Genomic DNA, 27,567 nt, shown 5'->3' on the forward strand with positions numbered 1-27,567 from the left:
TGTATCGCAAGATGCTGACCTTGTTACTATTCTTATTCATCGAGAGTATCAAGCAAGCCTAGTAGGGAAGAAGTGTAACTACATCCCCCTTTTGGCTCTTCCAAACTCACCGAAACTCTACTATTTGCGAGTCGTCTAGCGGCGAGCTTACTGTTATTCTCTCACCCTCACAACGTCAGACCCCCACGAGCCATTTCCCCATCACCTTGGCAAGGCTGATCGAAAATGGGATCATGAACTTCACACCCCACATCGAATGCGAATCGATTCGCGACCGCTGTCGCCGATCTACCCCGGAATTAGCCCGCGAAATCTCGCTGTCAGCCTATGTGTGGAACCAGCAAGGATTGGGGGTCTTCAGCTCTTGCACAGCCATCGTTTCATAAAGCCCTCACACGAGCACTCTTGATCTTCAAACTCAACTTCTTCTTCATTTTCATCATGCCCGATTTAACAAATCTTTGTCCGCCTGACGAGAGCCGGACGAGCAGAGAGCTCATCGTCAAGCTCGTCGTGGCTCACCTTACGGGCGTCACAGCGTTTTGCAACCTCGTCTCATTGCGCAAGGACCCGCTTGACTCGATCGAGCCTATTCTCTTCTTCGCTTCTCCCCTTATTGTCCTAGTGCAAACAGCCTTGGGCCTGGCACTTATGATCTTTGACTTTGCCATCAAAGTTATCAAGTCACCATCGTCGATTCGCGAGCAAGGCCAGCTTCTTGAGCGTCGATGGAGGATTCTCTTCTGTCCGAGGGCTGAACCCAAGGTGGAGCCGTTGGAGATGAGCCAAGACGGTTTTATCGGAACGCCATGTGAAAAGAACTCTTGGCGGTCCAATCATGATGAGAGTGCTTGGGTGAGGTTGGGAAGAAGCATCGTCACATTTGGGACTCTTTTCCAATGTTTAGCAACCATCTTCCTCTACAACCGACGCATTGAACTGCATGGGAAAGAATCCCTAACAGTCGCCGACAACCGCTGCTTCGAAATTGCCGTGGGAAGTGCCTTTGTCTCTGTCCTGTCCATCGCTCTGTTGCTCAGATTCCCCGGATTCACGCAACCGGCACCTGAGGCAGAGTACAAAAAAGAGCCCAAAGAAGATGCCCTCTATCTCTTCTGCAGAGGCGACCCAAGACGATGCACCTGTTGGTACCAGTTCATCTACATCAAGGATTTCGGGTCCGAGTCTACAGCCGCGACATTCTTCTGGTGCTTCTTGTCAAGCACACTCAATGGCGCGTCCATTGTCGTGTCTATCATCAAGATCACATACCCGGGCCTCTACAAAGCATTCGTCACACAAGAAGGCGACCATATTTCCATGTTTGACTTTTATCGAAACCTGGCTATTGTGTTTGGCGTCCTCCTCACCATCGTCATCTCATTCACAAAACGCGTGGAGAAAAACGACACCTTTTGGTCGCTTATCCCCCTCGCCCTCGCCGCTCTCTCTTCGATAGTCCTTATTTGCCTCGGGGCGGTATTTATCCTTTATCCGTTCTTGATTATTTGGCTCCCGGGCATGTTGAGTGGTGTTGGATCTATTCTTTTCATTAAAATCAAGGAGTTGAAGATGTTACTCGGACAGCCGCCGTTTGCGCTGGCTTCTGAGGAGTTCCCGGCGTGTCCTGCACTTTGGAAGGACCCGATGGCGGAATATCTTTGGTCTTTGATGTAGGAGGTTGGAAGTGATGTGTTATCGAGACAAGAGGTGGATGAAGAGAAAAATGACATGGATGTTCGCGGGGACAAGTTCTCATGGGAAAAGGGCTGCTAACTTCAGGGGTGTTTTATGGTTATGAATAGCTTCAAGTGTTGCCTCATCCTGCATTCAATGACGTAAGGATGGCGTGTCCTATCAACAGAACATAAATTATCCTAAACTTGCAAGGCAGTGAGCGTGAACGGATTCTATGGCTCCTGTGGGCTCACTCTCCGTCTCAAGTCGGAGAGCCTGATGCCACTTCGAGATGTGCCGTAAACGCTTCTCGCAATAGTGGAATCTATGAATTGCGGCGTGCCCCAAAAAAGCCAAGCCGAAACGTCACCCGGGCGTAAGCCGGCACTTCGCGTGAGAACATGGCATTGATGAGATGGTTCTTTGGTTAAGCTTATTGGATTACTACTGACAGGGAATCAACTCTTCAGCAATACCGACAACGTCATCGACCCCCAAAGGGCCCTGCAAACGATAAGAGCCATCGGCAGATGTTTGCAGACGCCTGCAGGTGCTCGCAAACGATCAGCCCTACCACCCAAGCTAACCCCCATCTAGCTCGTCTATCGCGGCAATAGTGGACAGTAGTGGACTGTACAAGCGCGTGGGCGTTTTGCGAGCATCAGCCACAAGGGAACTTTGTCTAGTCCACACCTAGGCACACCAGGCTCCATAGGGCTGATTCACTCAGCTAAGCCTGATCTCGATGGTACATGTCCGAGACCGAGGTTTTTTGCCGCTACGAGTCGCAAAGGGATAGCTCCAAGTAGAAGATCGGCTGAGGGTGATCAGGCTGAGCTGAACAGACCAACATAGGTTAGCCACCTAACACAGTTTGGTCAGGCAAGACCAGTAAGAATGGGCAGTTGTCATTCATGCAACAACACAGACATCAAAACGGGGGACGTGCATTATCATGAACAGGTGAGGCTTGAGTCGCTTAGTCCGAAAAGGAGTTGAGGGTGTCGAGCAAATCATGATGAGTGGGGGAAGACGTCACGAACAGACAACCATAACTCGCTAACGTCGAAGTGGTGTTGAGGCTGTAAAGCAAACGATCGCTATGAGTGGATCACACCATCCGGTGACAACAGTAGCGCCTCCGGGGCAATGATCCTGGACCAACAGCCAAGAGGCCGGACATGTCGCTAGGGCTCGCAACACGAACTGGACCAACAGACGTCCGGAAGAGTGACCCGGGCCAACAGACGCCTGAAGTACTCATCCTAGGCCAACACGTCGCGTGTATTTGTCCCATTTGGGATTGACAGCTCAATTCTAGTTCTCGACATGTCGAAGACATCGCGTGTAATTGTCCAATTTGGGATTCACTACTTGAGTTGATCTGTTCAGGATATCAGTGTTCGAGGCCGATGAAAGGGCATAAATATCAGGCTGTAGAAGACTTGTTTAATAGGAATCAACAGAATCAACACAAGAATACTACACTTCACTTGCACACACACACCTTTTATCATTACTTCACCTGTCATAATGTTCTCAAACGCCACGCAACAGCCACAGCCCATTCAACGTCATGACACCCCCCATGGCACCATCAATGAAGCTTCCCCTTACCTGTTGAATGGGCATGGCATTGACCATGTTCCTTTGAACGGACACAACCATGACATCCAACCTTCTTTGAACGGCAACCCTACCAATACACGCCCCATTGCCATCTGTGGCATGGCGCTTCGTCTCCCAGGAGGAATCAAAAACCCAGAAGCCTTCTGGGACGTGCTCATCAACGGCAAAGACCTCCAGGCTCCAGTTCCACCAACTCGGTGGAACGCAGCCGGCTTCACCAACAAACTCGGCAGCCGTAGCTCCATCGCAGCTCAGAAGGGTTACTTTCTCTCAGACGACCTGTCCACCCTCGACACCTCCTTCTTCACCATGAGCAAGAGGGAGCTTGAGAGGTGTGATCCACAGCAGCGAAAGCTTCTGGAGATTACTCGTGAAGTTTTGGAGAGTGCCGGGGAGACTGAGTTTCGTGGTAAGCCCATTGGGTGCTATGTAGGCACGTTCGGTGAGGATTGGCTTCAGATGAGTGGTAAGGAGGACCAACACATCGGGGGATACCCTCTGGCCGCCTACGGTGACCTTATCCTTGCCAACCGCATCTCTTTTGAGTATGACCTGAAAGGTCCAAGGTCTGTTCCCTTTTGGCATTGCATGTGTGTCTGTGCTAATTCGTTGGTACAGCATGGTCATCAAGACTGGCTGCTCGGCCTCCCTTGTCGGCTTACACGAGGCTTGCCGAGCCATCCAAAGTGGGGACTGCTCCTCTGCCATTGTTGCTGGCGCCAACCTGGTCATGGGTCCTATCCCCACGTCCGTCATGGCTGGTGAGGGCATGCTCTCGCCAGATGGCTCTTGCAAGACGTTTGATGCCTCTGCTAACGGGTATGCCCGTGGTGAGGCCATCAATGCACTCTACATCAAGCCCCTGGATGACGCCATTCGTGACAACAACCCGATTAGGGCTGTTATTCGGAACACTGCTACTAACAGCGATGGAAAGAGTCAGGGCATCCTGGCCCCTAACGGTGCATCACATGAAGCGCTCATGCGCAAGGTCTACGGGGACATTGGTCTAGACCCGGGCAAAACTGCATTTGTCGAGGTACGTTTACATCCAACACTTGCTTCATTTAGTATCCCTCTTTTCATGCTAACATTGAAAGTGCCATGGGACTGGGACACCGACTGGTGACCCTATCGAGGCCACTGCCGTCGGCAATGTCTTTGGACAGCATGGTGTCTACATTGGATCTGTAAGCATCTCGAACCATCTTTTATTCGCCCCTAACTGTTCCATAGGTCAAACCCAACACCGGTCATGCTGAAGGAGCATCGGGCATCACCAGCATCATCAAGGCTGTCCTAGCTCTTGAGAACAACACCATTCCTCCAAACATCAAGTTCAACAACCCAAACCCCAAGAGTAAGTCTACCAGAGGTGCCACACATGAGTCGATTTTAATTTTGACTTAGTCCCCTTTGACACCAAGAAGCTCAAGGTACCTACCGAGCCTGAGTCATGGCCAGAAGGTCGGGACAAGAGAGTGAGCGTCAACTCTTTTGGCATCGGAGGTTCCAATGCCCATGTAAGTTGCCTGAACTCTTCACACAGATTCCCAACTAACTTCCCTTTAGGTTATTCTTGATGCACCTCCAAGCTTGTCCACTCAAACTGAGACAACCTCGAGCCCCAAGCTCATCGTCATGTCTGCAAACACGAGTGAATCTCTGAAGCAGTACCTTTCGACCGCCCAAGACTACCTGGCACAACACCCACACAACGCTGCCGACATGGCGTACACGCTGGCCCACCATCGCCAATCCTTCCCTCATCGTGCATTCATGGTGGTCAAGGCAGACGGCTCGCTGGTCGAGACGTCCTCCCCCGCCAGGGCTCCAAGCTCAGCTCCTGGAGTTGTCATGGTCTTCAACGGCCAGGGCGCTCAGTGGCCTGAGATGGGAAAGCAGCTCTTCGAGACAGATGCCTATTTCAGAGAAGACGTGATGAAGATGAACGACATCCTCAAGTCTTTGATGCATCCTCCCAGTTGGAACCTCCAAGGTCAGTCACAGCGGTTCTTCACGAGAAGTGAAACTAACACGTACAATAGATGAGCTCTTTGCTCCTCGCGGCCACAGTCGGGTCCATCAAGCTGAGCTCTCCCAACCTCTCTGTACAGCACTGCAAGCTGCGCTTGTCCGTCACTTGCAACGTGCTGGCATTCACCCATCGGGGGTCATCGGTCACTCCAGTGGAGAGATCGCGGCAGCATACGCAGCTGGAGGTATTTCCCTGGAAGAGGCCATCATCGCCGCCTACTATCGAGGCTATGTGACCAAGCTTCAGACCCTAAAGGGTGGCATGGGCGCTGTTGGTCTGGGCGTGGATGGCGTGTCAAAGTACATCCAAGATGGTATCGTCATCGCCTGTGACAACAGTCCTGAGAGTGTCACTTTATCTGGCGATGTGGAGGTGCTGGATAAGGTGCTCGGCACCATCAAGGCAGAGAACCCCGATACTCTGACCAGGAGACTCAAGGTCGAGATCGCCTACCATTCAGATCATATGAAGCCTTTGGCAACCCAGTACAAGGATCTGATGGAACCTGAACTGGCAAGGCGAGATCTGAAGCGACCCGCTACCATCGACGTCCCCTTCTTTTCGTCTGTCACAGGCAAGATGATTACTTCTGGTGACAGTCTGGGTCCGGATTACTGGATCTCCAACCTGACCTCGCGGGTTCGCTTTACTTCAGCTGTCAGCAAGGCTCTTAAAGATCTCCCAAACAGTGTCTTTGTCGAGATTGGCCCTCATTCTACCCTCTCTGGACCACTCCGCCAAATCTCGACTGCTGTTGGCGCAGACTATCGTTACGTCTCTACCCTCAAACGCAGCGGCGACTCTTCTTACAACTTGCTGTCTACCTTTGGCCATTTGCACCAGAAGGGAGTCCCCCTGGACTGGTCAGCCATTGCCCCCAAAAGCAGAGCCTTGACCAACCTGCCCAGCTACGCCTGGGATTATAGCAGCGGTTCATTCTGGTACGAGACTCGCTTGTCTAGAGAGTCGAGGTTCCGTGAGTTTGGCCACCATCGTCTTCTAGGTCTTCGCAACCCGCACAGTTCGAGCTTAGAACCGGCTTGGCGCAACAACTTGACCCTTGAAGATGAGCCTTGGTTGGGTGACCACATGGTCGGATCTGATGTTGTCTTTCCGTTTGCTGGTTACATCGCCATGGCTGGCGAGGCTATTCGTCAGACGACAGGCATCTCAGAGGGCTATCGAGTTCAAGATGCCACGGCACGATCTGCAATGATGTTGTCCGACCAACCCGTTGAAGTGGTGACAACTCTTCGGCCCGTCAACCTCTCCGACACATCTGTGTTCAGATGGTTTACCTTCACTATTGTTTCTCACAATGGCTCTTCCTGGACACTTCACTTTGAGGGCCAGGTCAAGGCATGCAACGAGGCCTTGACTCCTTCTCTTACGCCGGCCACCAGTGCCCTTGTCCGTCCTGTTGCCTCAGCCGGTTGGTACGATGCGCTGGAACACATCGGCCTTGTGTACGGTCCCGAGTTCCAAGCACTCGAGGAAATTGTAACCTCAGCTACGGAGAACCTGGCGGTTGCCAAGATCAACAACAAGAGTCGACAAGGCGATGAAGCCTTCCTCTTCCATCCCGCCGCCATGGATAATTGTCTTCAGCTGCTTCTTGCAGCTACAACAAGAGGTCTTGGCAGAAACTTTGGTCAGCTTCGTGTACCGACTAGTATCGACGACTTGGTTGTCAGGCGCAGCTCTACTAGCATGGATGTCGTGGCCTCAGCTCAATCCCTTGACAACCTTGCTGTCGAGGTTGTCACGGATGGCAAAGTTTCACTTCGTCTAAACGGCTTGCAGCTGACGCCTGTCGATGACGGACAAGACCAGCAACAAGAACGCCATGCAGCTGCACGCCTTGAGTGGTTGCCGGACTTTGACCTAATGAATCACAAGACGCTCTTCAGTTCGACACGGTCAGACTTGAAGGAAGCGCGGATGCATGAGGAGATGACCCTCCTCTGCATCTTGGAAACCGCTGAGAAAGTTCGAAATCTCGAGCCCGGTAACTGGCACTTCGAAAAGTTCCGGAATTGGCTGAACATGGAGATCGATCGTGCCAGACAAGGCACGTACCCCGTCGTCGAGCAGAGCAAGGACTTTGCTGAGATGTCGTCCCCGCAACGTCGTGTCATGATCGACCAGTACTATGAGACTCTAGTTCAGAGCACTACGAGGGCATTCTTTGCCGTTGGTCTCAAAGCCATCTACGACAACTGCGAGGGCATCTTCACTGGTGAGGTCGATGCTCTGGAAACTCTCATGAAGGATAATGTGTTGGCTGAGATCTACAACGCCGTCAGCTTCGGGAAAGGCGACTTCTTGAAGCTTTTGGCACATTCAAGACCAGATCTCCGCATCCTCGAGGTCGGTGCCGGAACTGGCGGTACAACCGAGATGATCCTTCGCAACTTGGCCAGACCAGATGGTCTCCCAGCGTACAGCGTCTACACTTTCAGCGACATCTCAGCCGGGTTCTTCCCGCAAGCTCGAGAACGCTTCCATTATGCGCCCAACATGGACTACCGTGCCTTTGATATCTCCAAGGACCCATTCGAACAAGGCTTCAAAGCCAACACGTACGACGTCATTCTTGCTCCGAATGTCATCCACGCTACTGAGTCCCTCAACAAGACCTTGTCCAACCTTCAGCCACTGCTACGCACAGGCGGCCTCTTGGTGCTGACCGAGCTCTGCGGTGTTGTGCGTACTCCCAACTATGTCTTTGGGAACTTCTCAGGATGGTGGCTCGGTGAGGCTGATGGAAGAGAGTGGGAGCCGTATGTCAGTGTTGAGAGATGGGACCACGAGCTCAAGTCGGCTGGTTTCTCTGGAGTTGACACTGCTGTGCTCGACGCTGAAGAACCTTTCAACTATGGTGCTGCTGTTGTCAGTACCAAGGTGGAGAATGGCAAGAACCCGAAGGCTTTTGTGAACACCAGCAGCGTGTCCATCATCACGACGGAGCCTGAGAGCGTTCTAGCCAGGAAGTTGACGGCAGAGCTCAATGAGTGTGGCATGCCCACCAGCATGCATAGCTTACCTGAAGCTGCCACCCTGTCACCGGACGCCGATATCATCTCCCTGGTCGACCTCGAGATCGACTTCTTTCAAAACACCAGCCAACAGCAGTTCAAAGACTTTCAGGACTTCTTGAACAGTCACAAGACGGGACGGGTCCTGTGGCTGACCAAGCCAGCTCAGGCCAACTGTCAAGATCCACAATCATCCCTTTCCATTGGCCTCGCACGTTGTATCCGTGCCGAGTCTCAGATCCCATTCCACACCCTCGAGATCCAACCTGATGAGTCTTGTTTTGCCGGACTGGTGGCCAAGGTTCTGAATAAGATCCGGCGGACAGTTGACGATGGGCTGCTGTCTCCAGACAGGGAGTACATCGTTGACGAGGGACTTGTCAAGATCGGCCGTTATCAGCCACTGCTCGTTGGCCAAGAGCTCAAAGAGTCGAGCTCAGCTGCTGCTATTGACACAAGTGATGATGTTAAGGAGCTCTTTGTTTCGAAGCGCAAGCTAGCTTGGGCAAATGAAACTCAACCGGAGCTAGGAGAGAACGAGGTCGTTGTCGACACACACACCGTGGCACTCAGCGCCGGTGCTGATAGTGCAGTCTTCAAAATGGAGGAGGATGCGTCTCTCAGCCATGATCTTCTCCAAGTGGCTGGTATGGTGTCAGCTGTTGGCCCGAACGTTGAAGGTCTGGCTGTTGGCGACCGTGTCCTTGCTACAGCGACAGACTGCTCCATCAAGACCAAGATGACTTGCCTCGAATCTCTGGCTCAGAAGATTCCACAAAGTCTGGACTTTGAGGATGCTGTAGCGATGGCGATTCCTTTCACCACCGCTCATGAGAGCCTCATCAACGTTGGGCAACTCCAGAAAGGCCAGGTAAGTCCCAGACCTCAATCACGTAAATGTGATACCAAGTCTAATGAGAATTCCCAGTCTGTCTTGATTCATCCTGCAGCCACTGCCATCGGTCAAGCCGCCATCCAGATCGCCAAGTTCATCGGCGCCAAGGTAAGAAACTCCATGCTCCCTACTTGTGTGGTTCAAAACTAAGCAGCAATACAGATATATGCTACAGCGGCCAGCCAAGAAGAGGCAGAGATCCTCGATGAGGCCTACGGGATTGATGTCGGTCACATTTTTACCTGCCATGAAGATTCTCTTGCCGCTACTCTCAAGCGTGAAACCAGCAACTGCGGCGTTGATCTTGTCCTCCACTCAGTCCCCGGTGTCTCCAGCCAAGCTTTGAGGGACTGTGTTGCCGATTTCGGCAAAATGATCGACCTTGGGAAGACAGACAGCCTTGGCCGAGAACCTCTCACCATGAGGAGATTCTTGAAGGTCAGATATTGCCATGGCGTCAACATGGCCCAGTTGACTCGGATAAGACCCCAGCGGATGGCAGAGTAAGTACCATTGCAACAAAATCACAAGGGGAACACCTTACTGATCCTCCCTATAGGCTTATCAGAAAGAGCATCCAGCTTTTCGAAGACGGCCTGATCGAACCCATCGGCTCTGCCGTGTTTGAGGCAGTTGACATTGAGAAGGCCTTCCGGCAACTCAGAGACGAGCACGTTGACAACGTCGTGGTGAGGATCCCTACAGATGCCTCAACTCTCTCTACAACACCGCGCTACACCAAGCTAAGAATGAGGAGCGACGCTTCCTACCTCCTTACAGGCGGTATGGGAGGCCTTGGAGTGGGCATCTCAAGATGGCTTGTTGAGCGCGGAGCAAGATCTCTGGTCTTCCTCTCCCGCAGTGCAGGCCAAAAGCCCAAAGACGAAGCGTTCATCAGAGAGCTCGAGTCGTGCGGGTGCTCGGTAGTGACAGTGGCCGGTCAAGCTCAGTCGATGGAAGACGTGCAGAGAGCCATCTCGCTCGCACCACATCCCATCAGGGGCGTGGTTCATCTTGCCATGGTTCTTCGCGACAATCCCATTGCCACCATGTCATATGAGGATTGGACAACAACCACCGCCCCAAAGATACAGGGAGCGTGGAACCTGCATGAGTGCCTCAAAGCCCACGACCTTGACTTCATGGTCATGGCGAGCTCCATCAACACCATCGTCGAAAGTCCAGGTCAGGGCAACTACTCGGCAGCCAACACGTTCCTCGAGGCATTCACCCAGTATCGACGGTCGCTCTCCCTTCCGGCGTCTGTACTGAACATCTGTGCCATCGAGGATGTGGGATATGTGGCTGAAAACGCCTTTGCCAAGAAGAACATCAAGTCTCAAGGCCTGTACAGCCTACGAGAGAAGGAACTGCTGGACTTTTTCGAGCTTGCCATCAGACTATCACCAGCCTCCACCACTACACCTGACTCATCGTCGAGGCTAGTGGAGGAAACCGAGGTTGACCATCACGCCAAATTGACACAGCATCATCCATGGAGCAGCAAGGGGCAAGTCGTCATGGGTCTGCGATCTGAGAGCGATCTCAACGACACCAACACGCGAACCAACTGGCGGCGAGATCGTCGAATGGGCTTCTACCACAACTACAACAGGACCAAGACCACAGACCAGGACGAGTCTTCCAACAAGCTTGCCGAATTTCTCTCCAGCGCTGCAGACAGCCCCAATATTCTCGATGAAGCAGCCACTTCCGCCTTCTTGGCTCGAGAAATCGGCAACAAGGTGTTCAATCTCATCCTCAAGGACGCTGAGAACCTGGACACGAGCTTGACACTTCAGCAGGTTGGCCTTGATTCGCTCATGGCTATTGAGCTACGTCGCTGGTGGAAGCTTGCTTTTGGCCTGGAGATTAGTGTGTTGGAGCTCATGGCTACCGGAACTATGGAAGCGCTTGGGACCGTTGCTGCCAAGGGACTGAAGGGGAGATTGACTTCAAGTGGTTAGATGGTTTTGATAAGGAAGTTTGCTAAGGGTAATACCAAGGTATCGGGTTTAGCATGGCTCATCATGTATTTTTCTGGCTTTGTATCGGGTGTGGGCTCGACAGTCACAGGGCCACTCTGGATCATCAAGGAACATGTTGCAAGAATGGACAAATGTAATTCTCTTTCTATTAGACATTCAAATTGAAACTAATTTGCAGGCCTCTCATGTTACTTATGTCTTCAATCACCGCTGAAATCATGGCCGAAAAAAACATTGCCTATGTTGCACTCATCCCTCCCAAGAAGCACTAGATAAGCAACTCAGAGGCCATTGAGAAATACGAATCCTTTTCAGCTCTTCTATTCTCGGTCCGATACGGATCTTGGCATGCAGCGACGGGGGAAAAACCACGCAGATGGTGCTCCATGCTATTGAGAATGAGAGAAGAGGACCGAGCAGGTGAAAGGATCTACCCTATCATTGTGAAGGAAATAAGATTGGTTTTCGCCTGGCCTCCTCGTATCAATCAACGTTGCACAGTCCGCCTCACTTGGCACTCGATCAATATGGTTCTTATTGGTAGATAAGAGCAAGGAGATCCGCGTTGTGGGTTTCTTTTGCGTGAATTCTTCCTAAATCCATGTGAATTATGGAGAAGGAGGCTATCCAGATCCAGCCGCTTGGCTCAGACGAGGAGTCCAAGCCACCTTGCCAAGCTGCCAAGCCGAACGAACACAACCTTATTCCATTCTTGTCACCATCTGATAAGCTTAAAGCGACAAATGTACCCATACAAGGCGGGTCACCAATCAGGCGATGTCGGTGACAATAGCTTGGCAAGAGGAATTGTCCGTACATAAAATAAGAGAGAACGGTAGACACAAATGGCTGCTCCCCTTGGCCTCTCTAAGCTCTTCCAAGATTGATTTACCATGGAGCAAAGACACATCAAACGTGTCGGTGCTGGGAATGAAGAGTCAGCAGTGGCGGATATCAACATCACTGAAGTCGACACCGAGCCCTTCAACCCCCTCCGAATTCCCGCGAAATACAAATGGACGGCGCTTTTCCTCGTTATCACTCTTCCAATAGGGCACACCTGGACAGGCTCAGCATTGGGTCCTCTGAAAAATACCCTACGAGAAGAACTCGGCATCAACAACACGCAGTTTGGTGTCATAAGCAGCGCAGATGCTTTTGTGAATACCATCTTCCCCATTGTTGGGGGCTTGATCCTGGACTGGTGGGGGCCCAACATCGTCACGCTGTGCTGCACAAGTGTCATTCTTGTCGGCTCCATTGTTGCTGCCGTCGGTGTTCAAATTGGGCTCTGGAGGTTGCTTGTCTCTGGGCATGTTCTCATGGGATTTGGCATTGCAGTTCTTGACTCGGCGACACAAAAGGTAGAGCAACATCACCTACCCCAAGTTAATTCATTTACATGTGAAGAGACTAATGATTTTAAGTTCTTCTACCACTGGTTTGGTGCTTCTGGCCTGGCCTTGGCCTTTGGGCTCGAAAGTGCTATTTCCAGCACTGTCGGCCTTGTTTCAGGCATGGTGGCCATTCCGATCCGAGACCAAACTGGGTGGTACGGCTGGACCTTCTGGATTCCCGTTGTTTTCTGTGGATTGTCTCTAATCATGAACGCGGCCTATGTTTGCTTTGAGCGTCTCGTGGTTCCCGTCGAATACAGGTTGACCCCAGGTCGCGACGCTGCAATCACCGCAAAGCACCTCATCACAAAGCGCAATTTTTCCTGGAGACTCCTGCTTAACCTTCCTTGGGCATACCTCATGCTGCCGGCGACTCAATTACTTCAGAGCGGTGCTGCTGGTGGATTCAGCACTAGCTCAGCCGATATCATATTCCTCAAGGGGTATACAGAGGAAGTTGCAGGCTATCTCTCCACAGCACAACGAATCCTTCCAATCGTCCTGAGCCCTGTGCTTGGCTTAGCTATCGATAAGTATGGTCATCGATTCCACTACGTCGCGGCAGCCCCCGTTCTTTGGATTACCGCCTGCTCACTGCTGGGTTTCACCAATGTCCACCCGACCGCCGCCCTGGTCTTCTCCAGTTTAGCAGGGGTTATCAACTCCATGCCGCTGCAGATTTGTATACCGCTGCTGGTAGCCGACCAAGCCAAGATTGGTACTGCTTTCGGAGTTTGGAGGGCTTTCAATAACTCCGGATCGACTATTGTAAGCCCTCGCGATCGAGTGACAGAAGAGCATATTGACTAATTTTACCGTGCAGATGGATGTTGTGTTTGGCGTTCTGCAAGATGGCACCGAGAACAACGGCTATTACAAGGTTCTACTAGTGGCGATTGGGATCAAAGCTTGGGCTTTTGTGCTTGGAGTATCGTACATCATCGTCGACTACAAGTTACTTGGGAAGGGCATGACTATGACCCGCCTCCAACGTGAGGCAAAGGAGGCCACGATTGAAGATCGAGAAGCAGACCCTCTGACTCGCAGGAACTCCAGCACGTGGTTTACTGCTTTGACTTTCGGTCTCTTGGTTGGTATTATCGCGAGTGCATGGGCAGTTTTCCTCAAATACTTGATTTGAGAGGAGGGGCTCCTCTTGACACAGTCGAATCCCTCATCCAAGATACCCAACCAAAACGCCCTTCCTCTCTCTTGTAAGACCAGCGTCTTAGATAGAAGGTGATATGGTACATACAGAAAATCAAGAAGCCTAGTCTCCGGTGAACGATCACAACACAATTTCAAGGTCTTTAATGACGGTCTCTCGCCCTTAGGAGTATCGAGGGTGCATTTCCCCATCCCAAAGCAGGTCTAGGGGGTACATCCTCAGATGGGGAAGCATGGTGCAGAGGGGTTCCATGTCCCGGTAGAACCGCTCAAGTCCATTCTCTGTCCACTCTGTGCCAACTTTCCACTCTATGCCCAGGAGGTTAAGGCACTGTAGCAGGGGCGTGTTCTTAGTTTACATGTAGGTTAGCCTGCTGAAGTGATGGCTTACAAGGATCGTGTGAGGCTTTCAACTCACCAGGTTCGGAGAAATGCCAGTTAGGTCGTACGTAAATAACTGCGGAGCAGGATGATGCGAGATGAGAAAAACCGAAACAAAAACACTCTCGACGTCACTGTTTTCGTGTTGCCCCTTGACCATCTGCAGATAGCCGTCTGGTGGTGCACAACTTCGTGCCATTTTATGACAGTGCTGCTCGGTAGTCATCCTGAAGTAGACAACTTGGGCTTTTGGAAGCATTGAGCTAGGCCAAAATACCACTCTTATAGGCTGAACAAGACTATTGCCGTTGTCTTTCTCGACGTATAGATAGATCTTGGTCGTTGGTTGAGAGGAGTCGCATTGCTCTGTGTCATACTGGGGTGGTGTTCTGGTGTGGCTATTTTGCAGAAACGCACCAGCGCTAGGGGCAGGCGGGTACTGCTCTATTTTATTCAACCAGTAATGCGGATTTTACTATCCGCTAATCAATCCAAATAGCCTTCTTTAGAATAGCTAGTGTGCAATTTTGGCCTCTAATCCCCGCACGTCCACTCGAACCTCATGGAGCAGCCGTTTGTGCAATGTGATGTTATGAGTAGAACATAAAGAACAATTAACTAAAAGCAGACCCCCTCCAACATATAGCTGCAAAGTCAGAGGAGTAAAAGAATTCTTTTAAGCATTCTCATCCCAGACTAGGTACTGGACCTCTGGAACTACCCCTTATTTTTAGCTTTAAGTGCAATCTTCGTCAATTCACAGAACACTCTCGGGTAGGGACTATCATTTTACAAGGAGTGCAAGGGCTTGGCAGAGCGTTCTTATCGCACGTGATGGGGCGGATCATCGGTACCTACAGAGACGCCTGCACTTGCCCTGTACAGGATAATGGGCATGCCGGAGCAGTTCTCATCCGACCAGCATCGGATGTAAGGCAGATTGGTAATACCATCAAGTTCGTGCTGCTATCCACATTGGGAACCTGTCCGATGCGATGCAACGTTTCTCCATCAAACACCTCGTGCCAGGAGTAAGCTTCGCCGTCCTTGAAGGATTGCTTACTGAGCGATACTACAAGGATAGCGTCAGTAGTGGATGCCGTAGGATTCTGTCAACAATACCAACGTTCGCGTGGACCTCGCCAACCTACACAGCTCTCCACATCGACCGGTTTTTGTGCCAGTAACGCCGATGCCCCGGCCGTTCCGGATCGGCTCCGCCATAATGGGTCAGGCGATATAAGATGTTCCATCCTGGAAGGGTTTACTGTGCTATCATCGGCATCGGATCGAGGCAAAAATGACTCTGACCTGGCTAATTACTGGCTGCTCAAGCGGCTTCGGCGAGATTCTTGTCCGGCAGCTCCGAGCCGCTGGTGATAATGTCATCGCAACCGGCCGCAATGCGGATGTAAAACTCGCTCACCTCAAAGATACCGGAGCTACAATTCTTGACCTGGATGTTACGGAGTCCCCTACGGCCATTCAGGCCAAGATCAATGAAGCATGGGGTGTCTACGATGGTGGCATCGATGTCGTTGTCAATAATGCGGGCTATATCCTGAGCGGCGCCGTTGAAGAGTTGACGTAAGTGGCCTTGATGTTGGAAAGTAAGCAAGTCCTTAATAATCATTTGTAGACAAGAAGATATGGAAAAGTCCTTTAGGGTCAACTTTCATGGTCCTCTCAACATCACTCGCGCCGTTCTCCCACGCCTGCGAGCCAAGGGCAAAGGTACACTCTTGTACGTGAGCTCACAGGCGGCGTGGCACGCAGACCCCAGTGCTTCCGGGTACTGTTCGAGCAAGTTCGCATTGGAAGGTTAGTTGGTTGTTGACGACGAATGAGGTTTCAAAAGCTGATCTGCTCCAAGGGGCTGTCGAATGCCTCGCCAAGGAGCTTGCAATATTCGCCCCAGGCATCAAGCTCCTAATTGTTGAGCCAGGCTACTGCCGAACCCCGGTCTTCAACAAACTACAGCATGTAGAGGCTCGGGTCCCAGAGTATGCCCCATTCAATGAAGCAGTTCGACAAGTTGAGGCGTCTTTGACTGCGTCTTCGCCTGGAGATCCAGACAAAGCTGTGGCTCGAATGATAGAATTGGTGAGGGTAACTGGCATGGCCTCTGGTAAGAAGGTGCCTTTAAGAGTTCCTTTGGGCTCTGATAGCTGGTTAAAGATTAAGACAAAGTGTGAGGAGACGTTGGAGATATGTAAAGAGTGGGAGGAGGTGGCTAAGAGCACGGATGCTCCAGTTGAGCAATGAACATCTTGAGATGGAATGAGTTAGGAAGGACCGTGTATTTCCTTTGTTGCTATTCAAGGTTTCGGAAGTGAATTACCAGTATTGAGCCCCTCCTTCTTCTCTAGCTTGGTGGCGTCTTTGGTGGGACGACGGGACATTGAACTGAATGAAACAAATTCCAAATACCATCTCTTCCATCGACAGACGCTTCTTGGGCATAAGACCGCAATCTACTTCTACTAAACTCCAAGACCCTCAATCAACTCCGCCTTCACCTTCTCAAGTACTTCAGAAACAAACTTGCGATCGTAAAAGCTCGTGTTGAAGCACCCTTGGATGGTCAATTGATCCTTAAAAGTCCACACATGGCACTGCAGCGACCGGGCAAGTGTCTCCGTACCAATCCAAAACCCATCCACCTCTACCTTGTCCTTACCGCCTTGGCCAAAGGCATACTCATGCTGCAAATACTGCTCGACCTTGCCAAAACTGCTCAAGTCTGGGTTCTGGACTGGAGGCAGTTCCCAAGGAGGGGCAGTGTTGAAGAGTTTAGTTGTCCGTCTGACATAAGGTGCCATGAGATCCAACATGCCTTGTGGCTTACCCTCATCATTAGTGCACATCCGCGTCAGGTCTCTTCTGTAGACATTATTGAGAATCTCTGCGATAGCGTCGAATGACCGGCTCAAAACGTTTGGAACGGTGACTGGGAGACCACTACAGAACATGCCAACCGCAAAAGCTTCTCCATTGTAAGGTGAAGAAAGGTATGGGCGTAGATCAGTCGGGAAAAAGGCGGCGTAGCTTTTAGCGAGCGGATGCTGTGGATAAGTCGCTGTGACGCGAACCAAGGCAGCATGAACAGCACTGGGGACACTGAGACCACGTTTCTTGCAAGCGGCAATAATAGACTTGGTGGTAGTAGCATCAAGACTGTAGGATTGTCGCTCGGTTGGGCCGGGAACAGCGGTCAAGGACCCTGTGATAGTGGGCAGGCCTATGCTTGGCACGCCTTTGACAAATTCCGCGACCAGGGCGTCGGCAGTGGAGCGTAGATACATGGGTGTGGTCTCTTCGTCCAAGTAAGAACCAACTTGGCATCAGGGGTCCCTGGGTGGTAGGATGGTTTCGATCATGCCGGAGTATTTCGGCAAGATTGTTCATGAAGCTGTTGGCCAGCATGAGCATCCCGATACCATCGATACGCCAGTGAGATGACGATATGCAGAGCTCTTGAGAAGCAGGAACCCAATGACACGTCGCTGTGGGGCTGGGGCGAAGCGAGGTGAACAAGGTTGTTGAGTCTGGGATGTTCTCGTGCTGGAAAAAGGTCTGTGATAGTCATGTGTCTTCATTTAGAGGGCCAACAGACAAGATTTGACTGGGCAGATCGTCCGCATCAGACATATGAGACTTTCCAGCGAGGTTTGGATGAAGTCGGACAAGGGTTAACCAGGTTCGTCTCAGAACCGGCACAACCTCCTTGACAGATTCTGGGGTCTTCAGACGCAAGGCAACAGTGATGGCCCAGTGCTCGCGGTTGATGGGGGCACCACCATCAGCTAGAAGCTTGAAAAATGTTTCGATAGTGTCGAGAGGGCGATTAGAGGTGCCATCGGCTTCCAAAAACCATGTCTGAAACGGTAAAGCAGTGGACATGTTAAGAAAAGTTCAATCGTATACTGAGGGCTTGGGCAGCTCTGGAGATTTAATATGGGGAAAGGAAGGTAGATCAAAGGGAAGATTATGAAGGCCCGAGAGTTTTTATATCTGGAAGTCGATGATGGCCAAGGATTACGTACAGATACATCTGGAAATCAAGTACTAGATGAAGTAACTGCGTGGGAGACATGGGGTGTGTTGGGAACGGAAAACACCAAACAAGGTGCCAAGTCCGTTTTGTCTAGGCATCTCGAATGCAGGATCCCCGAGTCGATTGGAGGGAACTCTGCCCCCCTTGGTAAGAACGAGGTGACATCCCACCGCTGGAACCTGCAAAGCCACCGATTTATCCTCTTTGGGGCCTTTCCGCACCTCACCGGCTTGGCAATGACCTTGGGATGCTGCGCCCAGCCTGACAATCAGCTCGAGGCTACGAACCTGGACAGTCAACGGGCAATGTATCATGATGTCAGATTACTGGGCGAGGCGCCAACTCCATTTCAAACCCGAAGGGAAGGGGAAAAATCGGTTGGCAGACCCATTGCTCGCTTGCCAAGCTAAAGCTGAACTCGAAGCGCGCTCAGCGGTTATTTTTGTGCCCACAGCCCGATTTTGACTTGGTCTTGTGGCGCAAGCGGACATGAATGGCTTAGAAATCTATCAGTTGAGATCAAGCTGGTGCTTGAAATTCGAAGTGAGTTGGTAGTGTGTCAGAGAAATTTCAGACTTGAGTGATATTCATAATCGTCGCGGCACCACTACAAAAGAGGGCATCAACCATAGCCCTAAAAACACAGTTATTAATACATGAGCATCAAAACCCCAACCAAAGAGGTATTTTTGCCGGAATGCTACTTATCAGCTCAACACTTGGTGAGCTTTCCAACAGAGCAAGCCTGATTATGCCCCAAGGGGCATCCACGCCTTGTCTACAGAGTCAGCCTGCTTGTTTCTTCACCCACTTCGCTGGAAGGTTCTTCTTTCTGCATGTCTAAGTAGAGGAGGTTCAGCCTGTGCTGACGTGCTTTGGTGTTGATCATCGGGCTCTAAAATATACCAGTAAAAGCTAAATATATAATGGCGCGCCTTTCGCCTCACCACTTTAGCGGTGACTTCAAAATTTGTCTGCCAACGAAGCCCTCATTTTCACTTCTTTTACCGAGGATGGCCACAGTCATTGAGAGGCGGTTCAACATCACCAGGGGTGACTCTCAACAAAGCTTTTCCACCCAAAAATGGCCGCAGTGGGAAACCGCCTAGCTCAAGCTCATTGAGCGCGTCGCTGACCACACTAACGACCCCATTGTCCTCATAGACAATGGATGCGAGACGAAAGAGTATGGTATAAACTATACGGAGACATGCAGCAACTCAGCTTACCTCTTTGCGTCGACTGAGACGCTCTAGAACTGTGTCAGCCTGGCAACAGTTCGCCTGGCAACTTGGGACAACCCATATGATAGCCAAGTTCGAGGTTCTATCAACGAAGACGATGAGAAGGAAATAAGGGAGCAATTTAACCTCGGCCCGCTCGAGGACTTTGACCATATCGGCGTCTTCCAAAAATACCGCGCATGTGCTATCAAGTCTTGTTTCAATTCTGAGTTCGGATGTTCCCTAGGATTGGACATATTCCAGGGTAACTCGGTCACGTACAACAGTACTCTTGAACTTGGATCTATCATGAGCCACATCTATTGCACCAAGGACGATTTGGGAATCGACGGTGACCTCGCGGGTCTGGGTGTGAGTTTACTTTCGGCAATCGAAACATGATCTAATGACAGTAATAGTTATTCATTGCCTACCTCATTCAATTCTCACTATCCATGTTCTTCGTCCTGTCACTAAACCTCACCACGACTTGGACTAGATACCTTGTTCGGGCCTGTTTATGGCCATTCCGCACACCTGATGAGGCTAAAACGACGGCGCAGAAATGGCAGAATACTCTCTCAAACAACCGCTTTGCTGGAGCCATAGCATCAACCATTGTTAACCTCCAAGAAGCTCAAACACAATATCTGGCCATCATCTCAGTTGTTGGCGTGGTGGCATATGTCAGTAACAGCACCACTGGCTTCGGCAATGGACACACGTTCCGTGCGTGGTATACAAACAAAGACCTCTTGGATGACATGATATCAATTAGTATCTATCCCATTCTCTTTGTCCAAATAGCCCTCCACAAGACCGGAAATGGATGGTGGTACACGATACTATGGGTGATCTTCACCAGGGTACTGGCGTATTTCATCGCCTTCTCATGGCGGGAAGCCGAGGAGATTCCAGAGAGGTTCCGAGAGAACGATGGCCTAGAGTCTTGTGGACAGAACTCTGGACCAAAATTGTACTGCATGAACTACGACGATCCCTTCGATGGCTTCGCTTACAACGGGTTGATGCCATCACGCCAGAGTATGCTGCTGAACAAGCTTTCTTACTGAGCCATACACTCAATCATCCCAATTATTATCTTAGATTGGTTGTGGAAATCCCCTTTCCCGGCTCTCCTCAACCCAAACGACACGCATTTTCGCTCTTTGAACTGCAAACTCGACAAGTTTGTGGCTTCCATAACAAGCCAAGTGGTGTTGACTATCCTGGAGCTATTCACTATGGGTCTGGGCAACTATAATCTGGCAAAGTTTGTCATATTTAGAAAGGCACTCGGTGACATCTATGGAGACGGTGAAGGCGACTCTGTCTTTGGTGGATGGACCTATGGGCAGTGTATGGCCTTGTTTGTGAGGATTCCCATCGCCGGCAAATTTCTGTATCTTTTGATCGGTAAGTCCGATGCTGCGTTCTTGAAATGGCAAACGATTAATGCGAAGTGCTTAGACGGTATAGTTCCAGTTCTAGAGAGGCGAGCGAACCAATATGTTCGCGTCAATCTGGCCCCAGGAGATCAAACGTCAACAAATCAGACAGAATCAAGGCGTTCTGAAACAAATCAAACTGAAAGGATTGCTTTGGAGGACGTATCGCGTTGAACGTTGCTTAGATATTTGTTTTGTGTTGACGGGCATCGGGCATAATGGGTTCATTGCGTGGAGATTCATGTCTTCTTTGCTGGGTTTTCTTGAAATATTCCTAGATGAGTAGTGGGTTGAGAATAATATGCAATAGTCTCTGTGTGGAATCATTTAAGGCTGACGGCAAGATCGACTATGGCCATGATTTGCCGGTCAAGAGAAATGATGTGTCTACATTATGGTAGCTCCTGGTAATCCTGGCGCTTCCAGCCGCGTTTTGTTCCCCTCGCGCTTAAGTCTGGCCCTTGATAACACGCTCAATGGTCTCTTCAATTGATTCAGTAGGAAGACCAAGGAGCTTATTCCACTTGCCAAGGTCCAGATGCTTGTGGTCCTCCAAGTTCTCCTTGCCGAAAACAAGGGCACTGATTAGCTTGGCGCCTCCATCATTGATGTTGCCCTCACTCAACAACTTGAAAGCCTCCCCTCGGAGCTCCTCGGAGGTCTGGTACTTGCGCTCGAACTTGGTGTTGGTGACCTTCTCCAAGATTTCGAGGGTCTCAAGTTGGCTGGTGGTGAAGGACTCGACGGCAACGATGATGTTGGAGGTCTCCTCAGGGTGTTTTAGGATACCAACAAGAGCGCGGCCGATCTGGGCTCCGTTGCTAGTGGTAAATGTGGCCTTGCCCTCGTCGACCAAGAGAGCCTTTCGGTTGGCCAGATCGAAGCCCCAGAAGCCCAGAGGTAGACCCTACAGACATTTGTTAGTACGCAATCAGAACACATCGGAGGGCAAGGCTTACCCAGTCAAAGAAGGGTCCGGTGAAGAGAGCAGTCCAGCTGATAACATCCTCCTTGGTCTTGAGGAGGTCCAAGTAATCCTTCTTGACCTTGAAGAAGGGCACGGCAGCCAAGACCTTCTCGCTCTGTACCATGTTAGCATCGGAATCTGCTCTTTAGCGCTGCGAATACTGACTCTAGTATCTGATCCATATTCGCTAGGGATAAACCGCTTGACGCCAGCGGCAATAGCGGCGTCGATGACCACGGCCTGCTGATCTAGAGAGACGATAGGAATCATGCTGACGACGGCATCCTTGCCCTTCAGGGCCTCGGTCAGGTCCCCGAGGTTGTACTCGGTCTTGATGACTTTGATGCCCTCGGGGAAGGTGGCTGTAGAGGTGGATCGGACGATGGCGGTGACTTCAAGGTCGGACTCGAGGAAGGCGGGGAGAGTAATCTGTCCTAGGTTGCCACTGGCCTGTTTTGTATCAGCATGGTGTCGTTGATGGAATGTGGTGGGTGGGCGATACGCACACCGACGAGAGCAACACTCTTGTAAGCCATTGTAAGGATCGGGTTGAAGATGGACTGGGTGGCTGATGTGTAATTGATAGTGGTACTGGAGGGCCCTTGAAGAGAATTGATTGAGTCGAAACTAAATGTATGATGGAGGAACCAGATGCAGTCGAGGCACGGCCAACGGTACTTATATGATGGTTGCTCCATTCAGCAAGATGTCGGAATTTTGGTATGAACGACGCCATCCCCTAGACACTTTGAAGCTGAAACAACTCCGCAAGAGTTTCGAACATACATAGATAGACACAACTGCCGACATGCTTCATCTCAGACACGATCTCAATAGGTCATAACCACCGTCGGAGATGGAGGCGGAGGAAAGTGGAGGCCGTTGCGGGGGCTTGGCGGAGGCCGATACGGACGGAGGAGATGATGGAGATAGACGGTTAATTAGGCGCCAGGTCCGGATACGCGCAGTAGTTGAGGCTGGGGCAACTCAAAGTTAATTGTGCCCTGTACCTCGGCATCGCAGCAGTGACGGTTGGGTGTTGGCGATATGCACGGCTAGGCTGGGCTGTGGCAGAGTAATTCCTCCGCTACGTATTGTTTGACTACCCCCAGGCTTCCTTATTAGTACAACTACTTGCTTTGTCAAAATCGGCCGATGATGCCATCTAGACCAACTTGCATTGCCTAGCTTATCTATACGCGGATACGGAGGAGTCTAGCTGCTTAGTGTTGAGTTTATTGCTCCTTTTTGCACCACTGTGGTGCTGCTTTCGGCACACATTCCCACCGGTCAAGATTATTAATCTAACGCCACCGATGTTATATTGTCCCGATCACCGACGGCCTAGGCGAAATTACTCATGCTCCCCGAGTCAACTTCTCATGGTACGGCCCGTAAAAGAGGCCCAGCCCTGGCCTCAGATTTGATGCTTCAGCATCAGAACAGAGCTTCTTCTTATCTTCCCCTTTCTTACTATCCTCGAATCCTCCACAATGTCAACCACATTCCGTAAAGTCATTATCCCCACGTACGGCGATGCATCAGTCCTTGAGATCGTCGAGGCCACCCTCCCTCAGCCTGCTGCAGGGGAGGTGCAGGTTGCACCCATATATGCCGGGTTTTCTGGTGCCGACATCAACATGCGGCGTGGTGTCTACCCAAGCCAGGAGAAGCCACCGCTGACCCCCGGCTACTGTCTCGTCGGCACTGTGAAGACTAATGGCAGCGGGAGCTCAAAGTTTAAGGCTGGCGACACTGTCGCGTGCCTGACCAAGTATGATGCTCAGGCTCAGCTGATCAACCTGCCGGAGAAGCACCTCATCCCCGTCCCTGAAGGTTCCGACCTGCAGCAGGTGACGGGCCTCATACTCGACTGGTGCACCGCCTACGGCATGGTTCACCAAGTTGCCAAGGTGAAGAAGGGACAGACCGTTTTCATCCATGGCATCAGTGGCTCTGTTGGCTATGCCACCATGAAGCTTGTCCAGCTGCTGGGTGCGACAGCGTACGGTACAGCATCAGAGAGGAACCACGCCGCTGTCCGGGAGCAGGGCGGCATCCCCTTTGTCTATACCGACAAGAACTGGATCAAGGCCATGAAGGACACGGGTGGCGTCGACGCCGTCTTTGACTCGATCGGCTTTGAGAGCTTCCACGAATCCTACGACATCCTCAACAGCCATGGCATCGTCGTCGGCTTTGGCGCCAACAAGTACTCCCTTACCAACGACGCCCCGGTTCCAGCTACATGGCCAACTGTCAAGTTCTTGCTGAAGGGTCAAATTCCCTGGAGGGGGAAGAGGACCGCCTTCTTCCTCATCAGCCGGGACCAGCCAGACTACCAGCCCAACATGAAGGTTCTTCTCGACCTGCTCGGCAAGGGCAAGATCTCGGTGCCCATTCGCAAGATCTGGGATATGGATGACATTCAGGAAGCCCATCGTCAGTGGCATAGCGGTTCGGGAGTTGGCGCAGTCATCATTCGGATACCCGAATTGAAGTAAGCTGGAGACAAGCCAGCTGTACCAGATCTTTGTTTAATTTTTAATATTTGCCTTTCTGTTATGACCTAGGTCTAACTAGGGACTCATTCACATCTCAAACGCAAGAGGTCTGCCGCTCGAATCGACACGGACGATCTACTTACGGCGAGCCACACGTCAATCTTATGTACATAGACGACACCCATTTACATATTCTCATATAGACTCTAAGAACCCAAGTGATTAATACCATTCAACTGCACTCAGTATCCCGTGGCATATTACTGCACTTGACGTGTTCTACATAAGAACTACCTCTCTTCTCGTCGTTCGGTCCAAGAACGGCTCGATCAAGTCCTCTGGAATAGAGAAGTGTCCTAGTCGCTCATACACCCCTTCATCCACCTCGTGCAGCACCAGCCCCAACGCTATGCTTCCGGATCTCCTTCGTATCTGTATGCACATGAGGAATACATCTTCAGTCACCGCACCATCGTCCCAGTGATCGAAAGAGACATCTCCATAGGTATCGGGGATAGTGGGAATACCGAAAAACGACATTCGGCGCGTTTCACCTTCGAGGCTAGATATGACACAGCTCGTTCCGAAATCATTCAAGCTAGACCACGTTGCTCGCAGTAAGGGTGTTGATAGACGGAGACGCATCCCGTTTTCTCCTACCGCCTCTGCATCAATGAATTCTGTGATGAGCCGGTCACGACGGTAGTTGAACTCGCAGCTCGTGTAATAGACTGGCCTTTCAACAGAGAACCACGACCAGGTGGGCGCTCGCAACGTGGACGGCCGTTGACCCGTACCTCCAGCTTGCCATAGCAGCTCTAGGGGCATGAAGATGCGCCACATTCCGAACCAGTGATCGCCAAAGAACGGTCTGAAGACATCCGTGATACCGGCGAGTGCGACTATCCGGTCCGTGTCCTTGGTCAACTTCATCTTTGTGTACTCTCCCACGATGGCAGACCAGAACGCAAAAGGGGCCTCGGTGTATCGTTCAAGGGACCCCCTTCCCGGGGCAATCGGAATTTGCAACCGTGTCTTTAGACTGCTGAGACGGCGTTCCAGGATGTTTGCTGTGATCATGACTTGGTCGTTATCAGTGGAGATGGCCTTGAACTTGGACGCCGGGTGGTCATCATGGTAGATATTGGTTGGAACGCCCCCTGGAAAGACCTCGGACGCCCTCATCTCACTGCATCGCCAGAAGAGTTGGCCCCGACCACAGTCCAGTGTCCGTCGTGCCAGTATGGCCTCTTGGAGGACCCATGCTCTGGAATACAGAACATGGTCATCGTAAATGTCTGTCTCGTTGACAAGGTACTCTTCATTCTCAGATCCATAGTTCATCGGTTCGGGCTGTATTGTCCGTGGGTTCCGTGGGTAAAGACAGCCTTGCTGGCCGCTGGAGGCATCTGGGGCTGCTATGTTGCATGCTGCATTCTTGTAGATTTTGCCCATGAGTGCAGCCTCTCGCAACCAGTCTTCTTTGGAGTCTTGTATAATGCAAAGACTGTCAATCCAGAGATAAGAGAATCCAAGACGCCGTGTAATGTGGATCGCATCCTGGAAGGTCTTGGGCAGCGATTGCATACGAATATCCAGGTGGAAAGAATCCTCATTGGATTCCAATAATCTGAGAATATGCAGCTTGCCCCAACAGTGACTGAGAGTCAAGTAACGGACCCTCTTGGGCATCTTCCGGGTGGTATGAAGGCAGACGGCATCGTTTTCGACATACAGAAGACGCGAGGGCCGAAATGACCGGTCTTGATTGGAACAGCACACCTCGTGATAGATGGTGCAATGCTGAAGCCATTTTGCTGCCACTGCCAAGCTTTGGTCAGAGCCAGTGTGAGATGGCAGTTGAGTAAGTGCAATGCGCTTTCGAAGGTCCAACATGCCAGGTCTAATCCAGCTATCGGCAACTTTGACTTGTTAGCATGGTGTAGGATTCCCGAGTAGCTCCCCAGCACGAACCTTGACGTTGTCGCATCTGAAACTGACATCCATGAAGATTGTAGGGATCCTGACGATATCTGATACTCCATGAGCTCACACCGGCTTCATATGACGTGGCTGGTTTCCCGAACATCAAGACGGCCAGAAAGTTCTGCTGTACATGGGATCTTTGCTGCCAAACAGCTGCACAGATTCGGCAACCTGTCAATACCGACCTATACAAGCTATCGGCAGTGAGATGGTGAGTCGGGCCAGTGAGGGCATTTGAGAAGATGGTGGACCGGCATGTTTGGCAGAATGGAGGCCCCTGGCTCTCCGGGAGAGAGTGGACCGAGACGGAGTCGTTGAGATACTCCGGTTCATGACCATGGCTGAGATATCCCAGAAATGTCGCCACTGCCGTCATGGGAAAGACAAAAAGGATGTATATTGGCCATTGATGATCCTTCATGGTGAAGATGAAGGCAACCGCCAGGGCCATAGCCTGAGACACAGCAGCCAAGGCAAACCGTGGCTTATGTTGATAATCAAGCCTTGGTGTGAGATTTCGCATGTTTTGGCCAAATGCTGCCTCGATTTGCCGTAACAACAGGAATACGGCATCAAACAAAATGGCAAGTAAGCCGACACCGAGTAAACCACCCAGTCCTCCAAACTTGACCATGCCGAATATGACAGTCCCGGCATGGACCGAAGCCAGAGTGTGCCTGAAGTGCCATGGTGATGCCCGAATAGCCTGTCGCCTCGATGGCCCAAGTCTCGAATACAGAAAGTTGAGCCCGACTAAAGGTGAGGTTGGTAGGAGAAGTTGAACAACATATCTGATATCGAGATCCCTCCATGGCGATGGCTGGTCACGTTGAGCTCTCCGGAACGCCGCCCACATCAACAATATGACAGAGAGCTGAATGAGAAGAGCGCCGCCCATAAATACCAATTGCGAGATGGGGTTGGATATGAAAGGAACCGCAGGTAATCTTGTGAGACCCCACCAGAAGATACTAAGGGAACCGAAAAGATATCGTATCGCCATGATCAGGCCGAATAGCATGAATTTGGTCTCCCATATCTCTTTGAGCTGCCTGAGGACGAGCTGTCCTACTCGGGAGGCAAAGAGTGACTGGATTATGCGAGATCCTGGCATGGCAGACTATGGATGATTGAGATGGTCATGTTGAGGTTGAAAGACGGCATGCAACACC

At 51.2% G+C, this 27,567-nt stretch overlaps 9 protein-coding genes and 1 pseudogene across 10 annotated transcripts, besides 1 other annotated feature; 6 read left to right on the plus strand and 4 right to left on the minus strand.

Moving 5' to 3' along the window:
• Nucleotides 1-441: 441 nt before the first annotated feature.
• On the plus strand, nt 442-1,677 carry NCS54_01391600 (Hypothetical protein; the record flags this gene model as incomplete). Its single annotated transcript, XM_053159083.1, has 1 exon — nt 442-1,677. One exon carries the CDS (start codon nt 442-444, stop codon nt 1,675-1,677), a length of 1,236 nt encoding a protein of 411 aa, XP_053015058.1.
• Nucleotides 1,678-3,210: 1,533 nt separating this feature from the next.
• On the plus strand, nt 3,211-11,244 carry NCS54_01391700 (Carrier domain-containing protein; the record flags this gene model as incomplete). The annotated part of the gene is made up of 10 exons (XM_053159084.1): nt 3,211-3,872; nt 3,925-4,345; nt 4,407-4,496; nt 4,543-4,666; nt 4,717-4,829; nt 4,879-5,305; nt 5,355-9,253; nt 9,311-9,385; nt 9,440-9,780; nt 9,837-11,244. The coding sequence occupies 10 exons, from the start codon at nt 3,211-3,213 to the stop codon at nt 11,242-11,244; spliced, it is 7,560 nt and encodes a 2,519-aa protein (XP_053015059.1).
• A 914-nt stretch (nt 11,245-12,158) lies between these two features.
• On the plus strand, nt 12,159-13,803 carry NCS54_01391800 (Hypothetical protein; the record flags this gene model as incomplete). Its single annotated transcript, XM_053159085.1, has 3 exons — nt 12,159-12,629; nt 12,693-13,430; nt 13,486-13,803. 3 exons carry the CDS (start codon nt 12,159-12,161, stop codon nt 13,801-13,803), a joined length of 1,527 nt encoding a protein of 508 aa, XP_053015060.1.
• A 1,701-nt stretch (nt 13,804-15,504) lies between these two features.
• Nucleotides 15,505-16,475, plus strand: NCS54_01391900 (annotated as a pseudogene). Its single transcript has 3 exons — nt 15,505-15,797; nt 15,850-16,031; nt 16,084-16,475.
• Nucleotides 15,505-16,475: a sequence feature.
• Nucleotides 16,476-16,693: 218 nt separating this feature from the next.
• NCS54_01392000 (Hypothetical protein) lies at nt 16,694-17,515 on the minus strand (the record flags this gene model as incomplete). Its single annotated transcript, XM_053159086.1, has 1 exon — nt 16,694-17,515. One exon carries the CDS (start codon nt 17,513-17,515, stop codon nt 16,694-16,696), a length of 822 nt encoding a protein of 273 aa, XP_053015061.1.
• A 280-nt stretch (nt 17,516-17,795) lies between these two features.
• Nucleotides 17,796-18,113, minus strand: NCS54_01392100 (Hypothetical protein; the record flags this gene model as incomplete). Its single annotated transcript, XM_053159087.1, has 1 exon — nt 17,796-18,113. The coding sequence occupies one exon, from the start codon at nt 18,111-18,113 to the stop codon at nt 17,796-17,798; it is 318 nt and encodes a 105-aa protein (XP_053015062.1).
• A 1,321-nt stretch (nt 18,114-19,434) lies between these two features.
• NCS54_01392200 (Hypothetical protein) lies at nt 19,435-20,563 on the plus strand (the record flags this gene model as incomplete). Its single annotated transcript, XM_053159088.1, has 3 exons — nt 19,435-19,458; nt 19,524-19,862; nt 19,910-20,563. 3 exons carry the CDS (start codon nt 19,435-19,437, stop codon nt 20,561-20,563), a joined length of 1,017 nt encoding a protein of 338 aa, XP_053015063.1.
• Nucleotides 20,564-21,386: 823 nt separating this feature from the next.
• On the minus strand, nt 21,387-22,603 carry NCS54_01392300 (NmrA domain-containing protein; the record flags this gene model as incomplete). The annotated part of the gene is made up of 4 exons (XM_053159089.1): nt 21,387-21,845; nt 21,898-22,020; nt 22,071-22,355; nt 22,412-22,603. 4 exons carry the CDS (start codon nt 22,601-22,603, stop codon nt 21,387-21,389), a joined length of 1,059 nt encoding a protein of 352 aa, XP_053015064.1.
• Nucleotides 22,604-23,398: 795 nt separating this feature from the next.
• Nucleotides 23,399-24,409, plus strand: NCS54_01392400 (PKS-ER domain-containing protein; the record flags this gene model as incomplete). The annotated part of the gene is made up of 1 exon (XM_053159090.1): nt 23,399-24,409. One exon carries the CDS (start codon nt 23,399-23,401, stop codon nt 24,407-24,409), a length of 1,011 nt encoding a protein of 336 aa, XP_053015065.1.
• Nucleotides 24,410-24,688: 279 nt separating this feature from the next.
• Nucleotides 24,689-27,029, minus strand: NCS54_01392500 (HET domain-containing protein; the record flags this gene model as incomplete). Its single annotated transcript, XM_053159091.1, has 3 exons — nt 24,689-26,331; nt 26,384-26,442; nt 26,581-27,029. The coding sequence occupies 3 exons, from the start codon at nt 27,027-27,029 to the stop codon at nt 24,689-24,691; spliced, it is 2,151 nt and encodes a 716-aa protein (XP_053015066.1).
• Nucleotides 27,030-27,567: the final 538 nt, after the last annotated feature.

The sequence above is a fragment of the Fusarium falciforme genome, chromosome 12, assembly GCF_026873545.1.
Source record: "Fusarium falciforme chromosome 12, complete sequence".
Classification (NCBI taxonomy): domain Eukaryota; kingdom Fungi; phylum Ascomycota; class Sordariomycetes; order Hypocreales; family Nectriaceae; genus Fusarium; species Fusarium falciforme.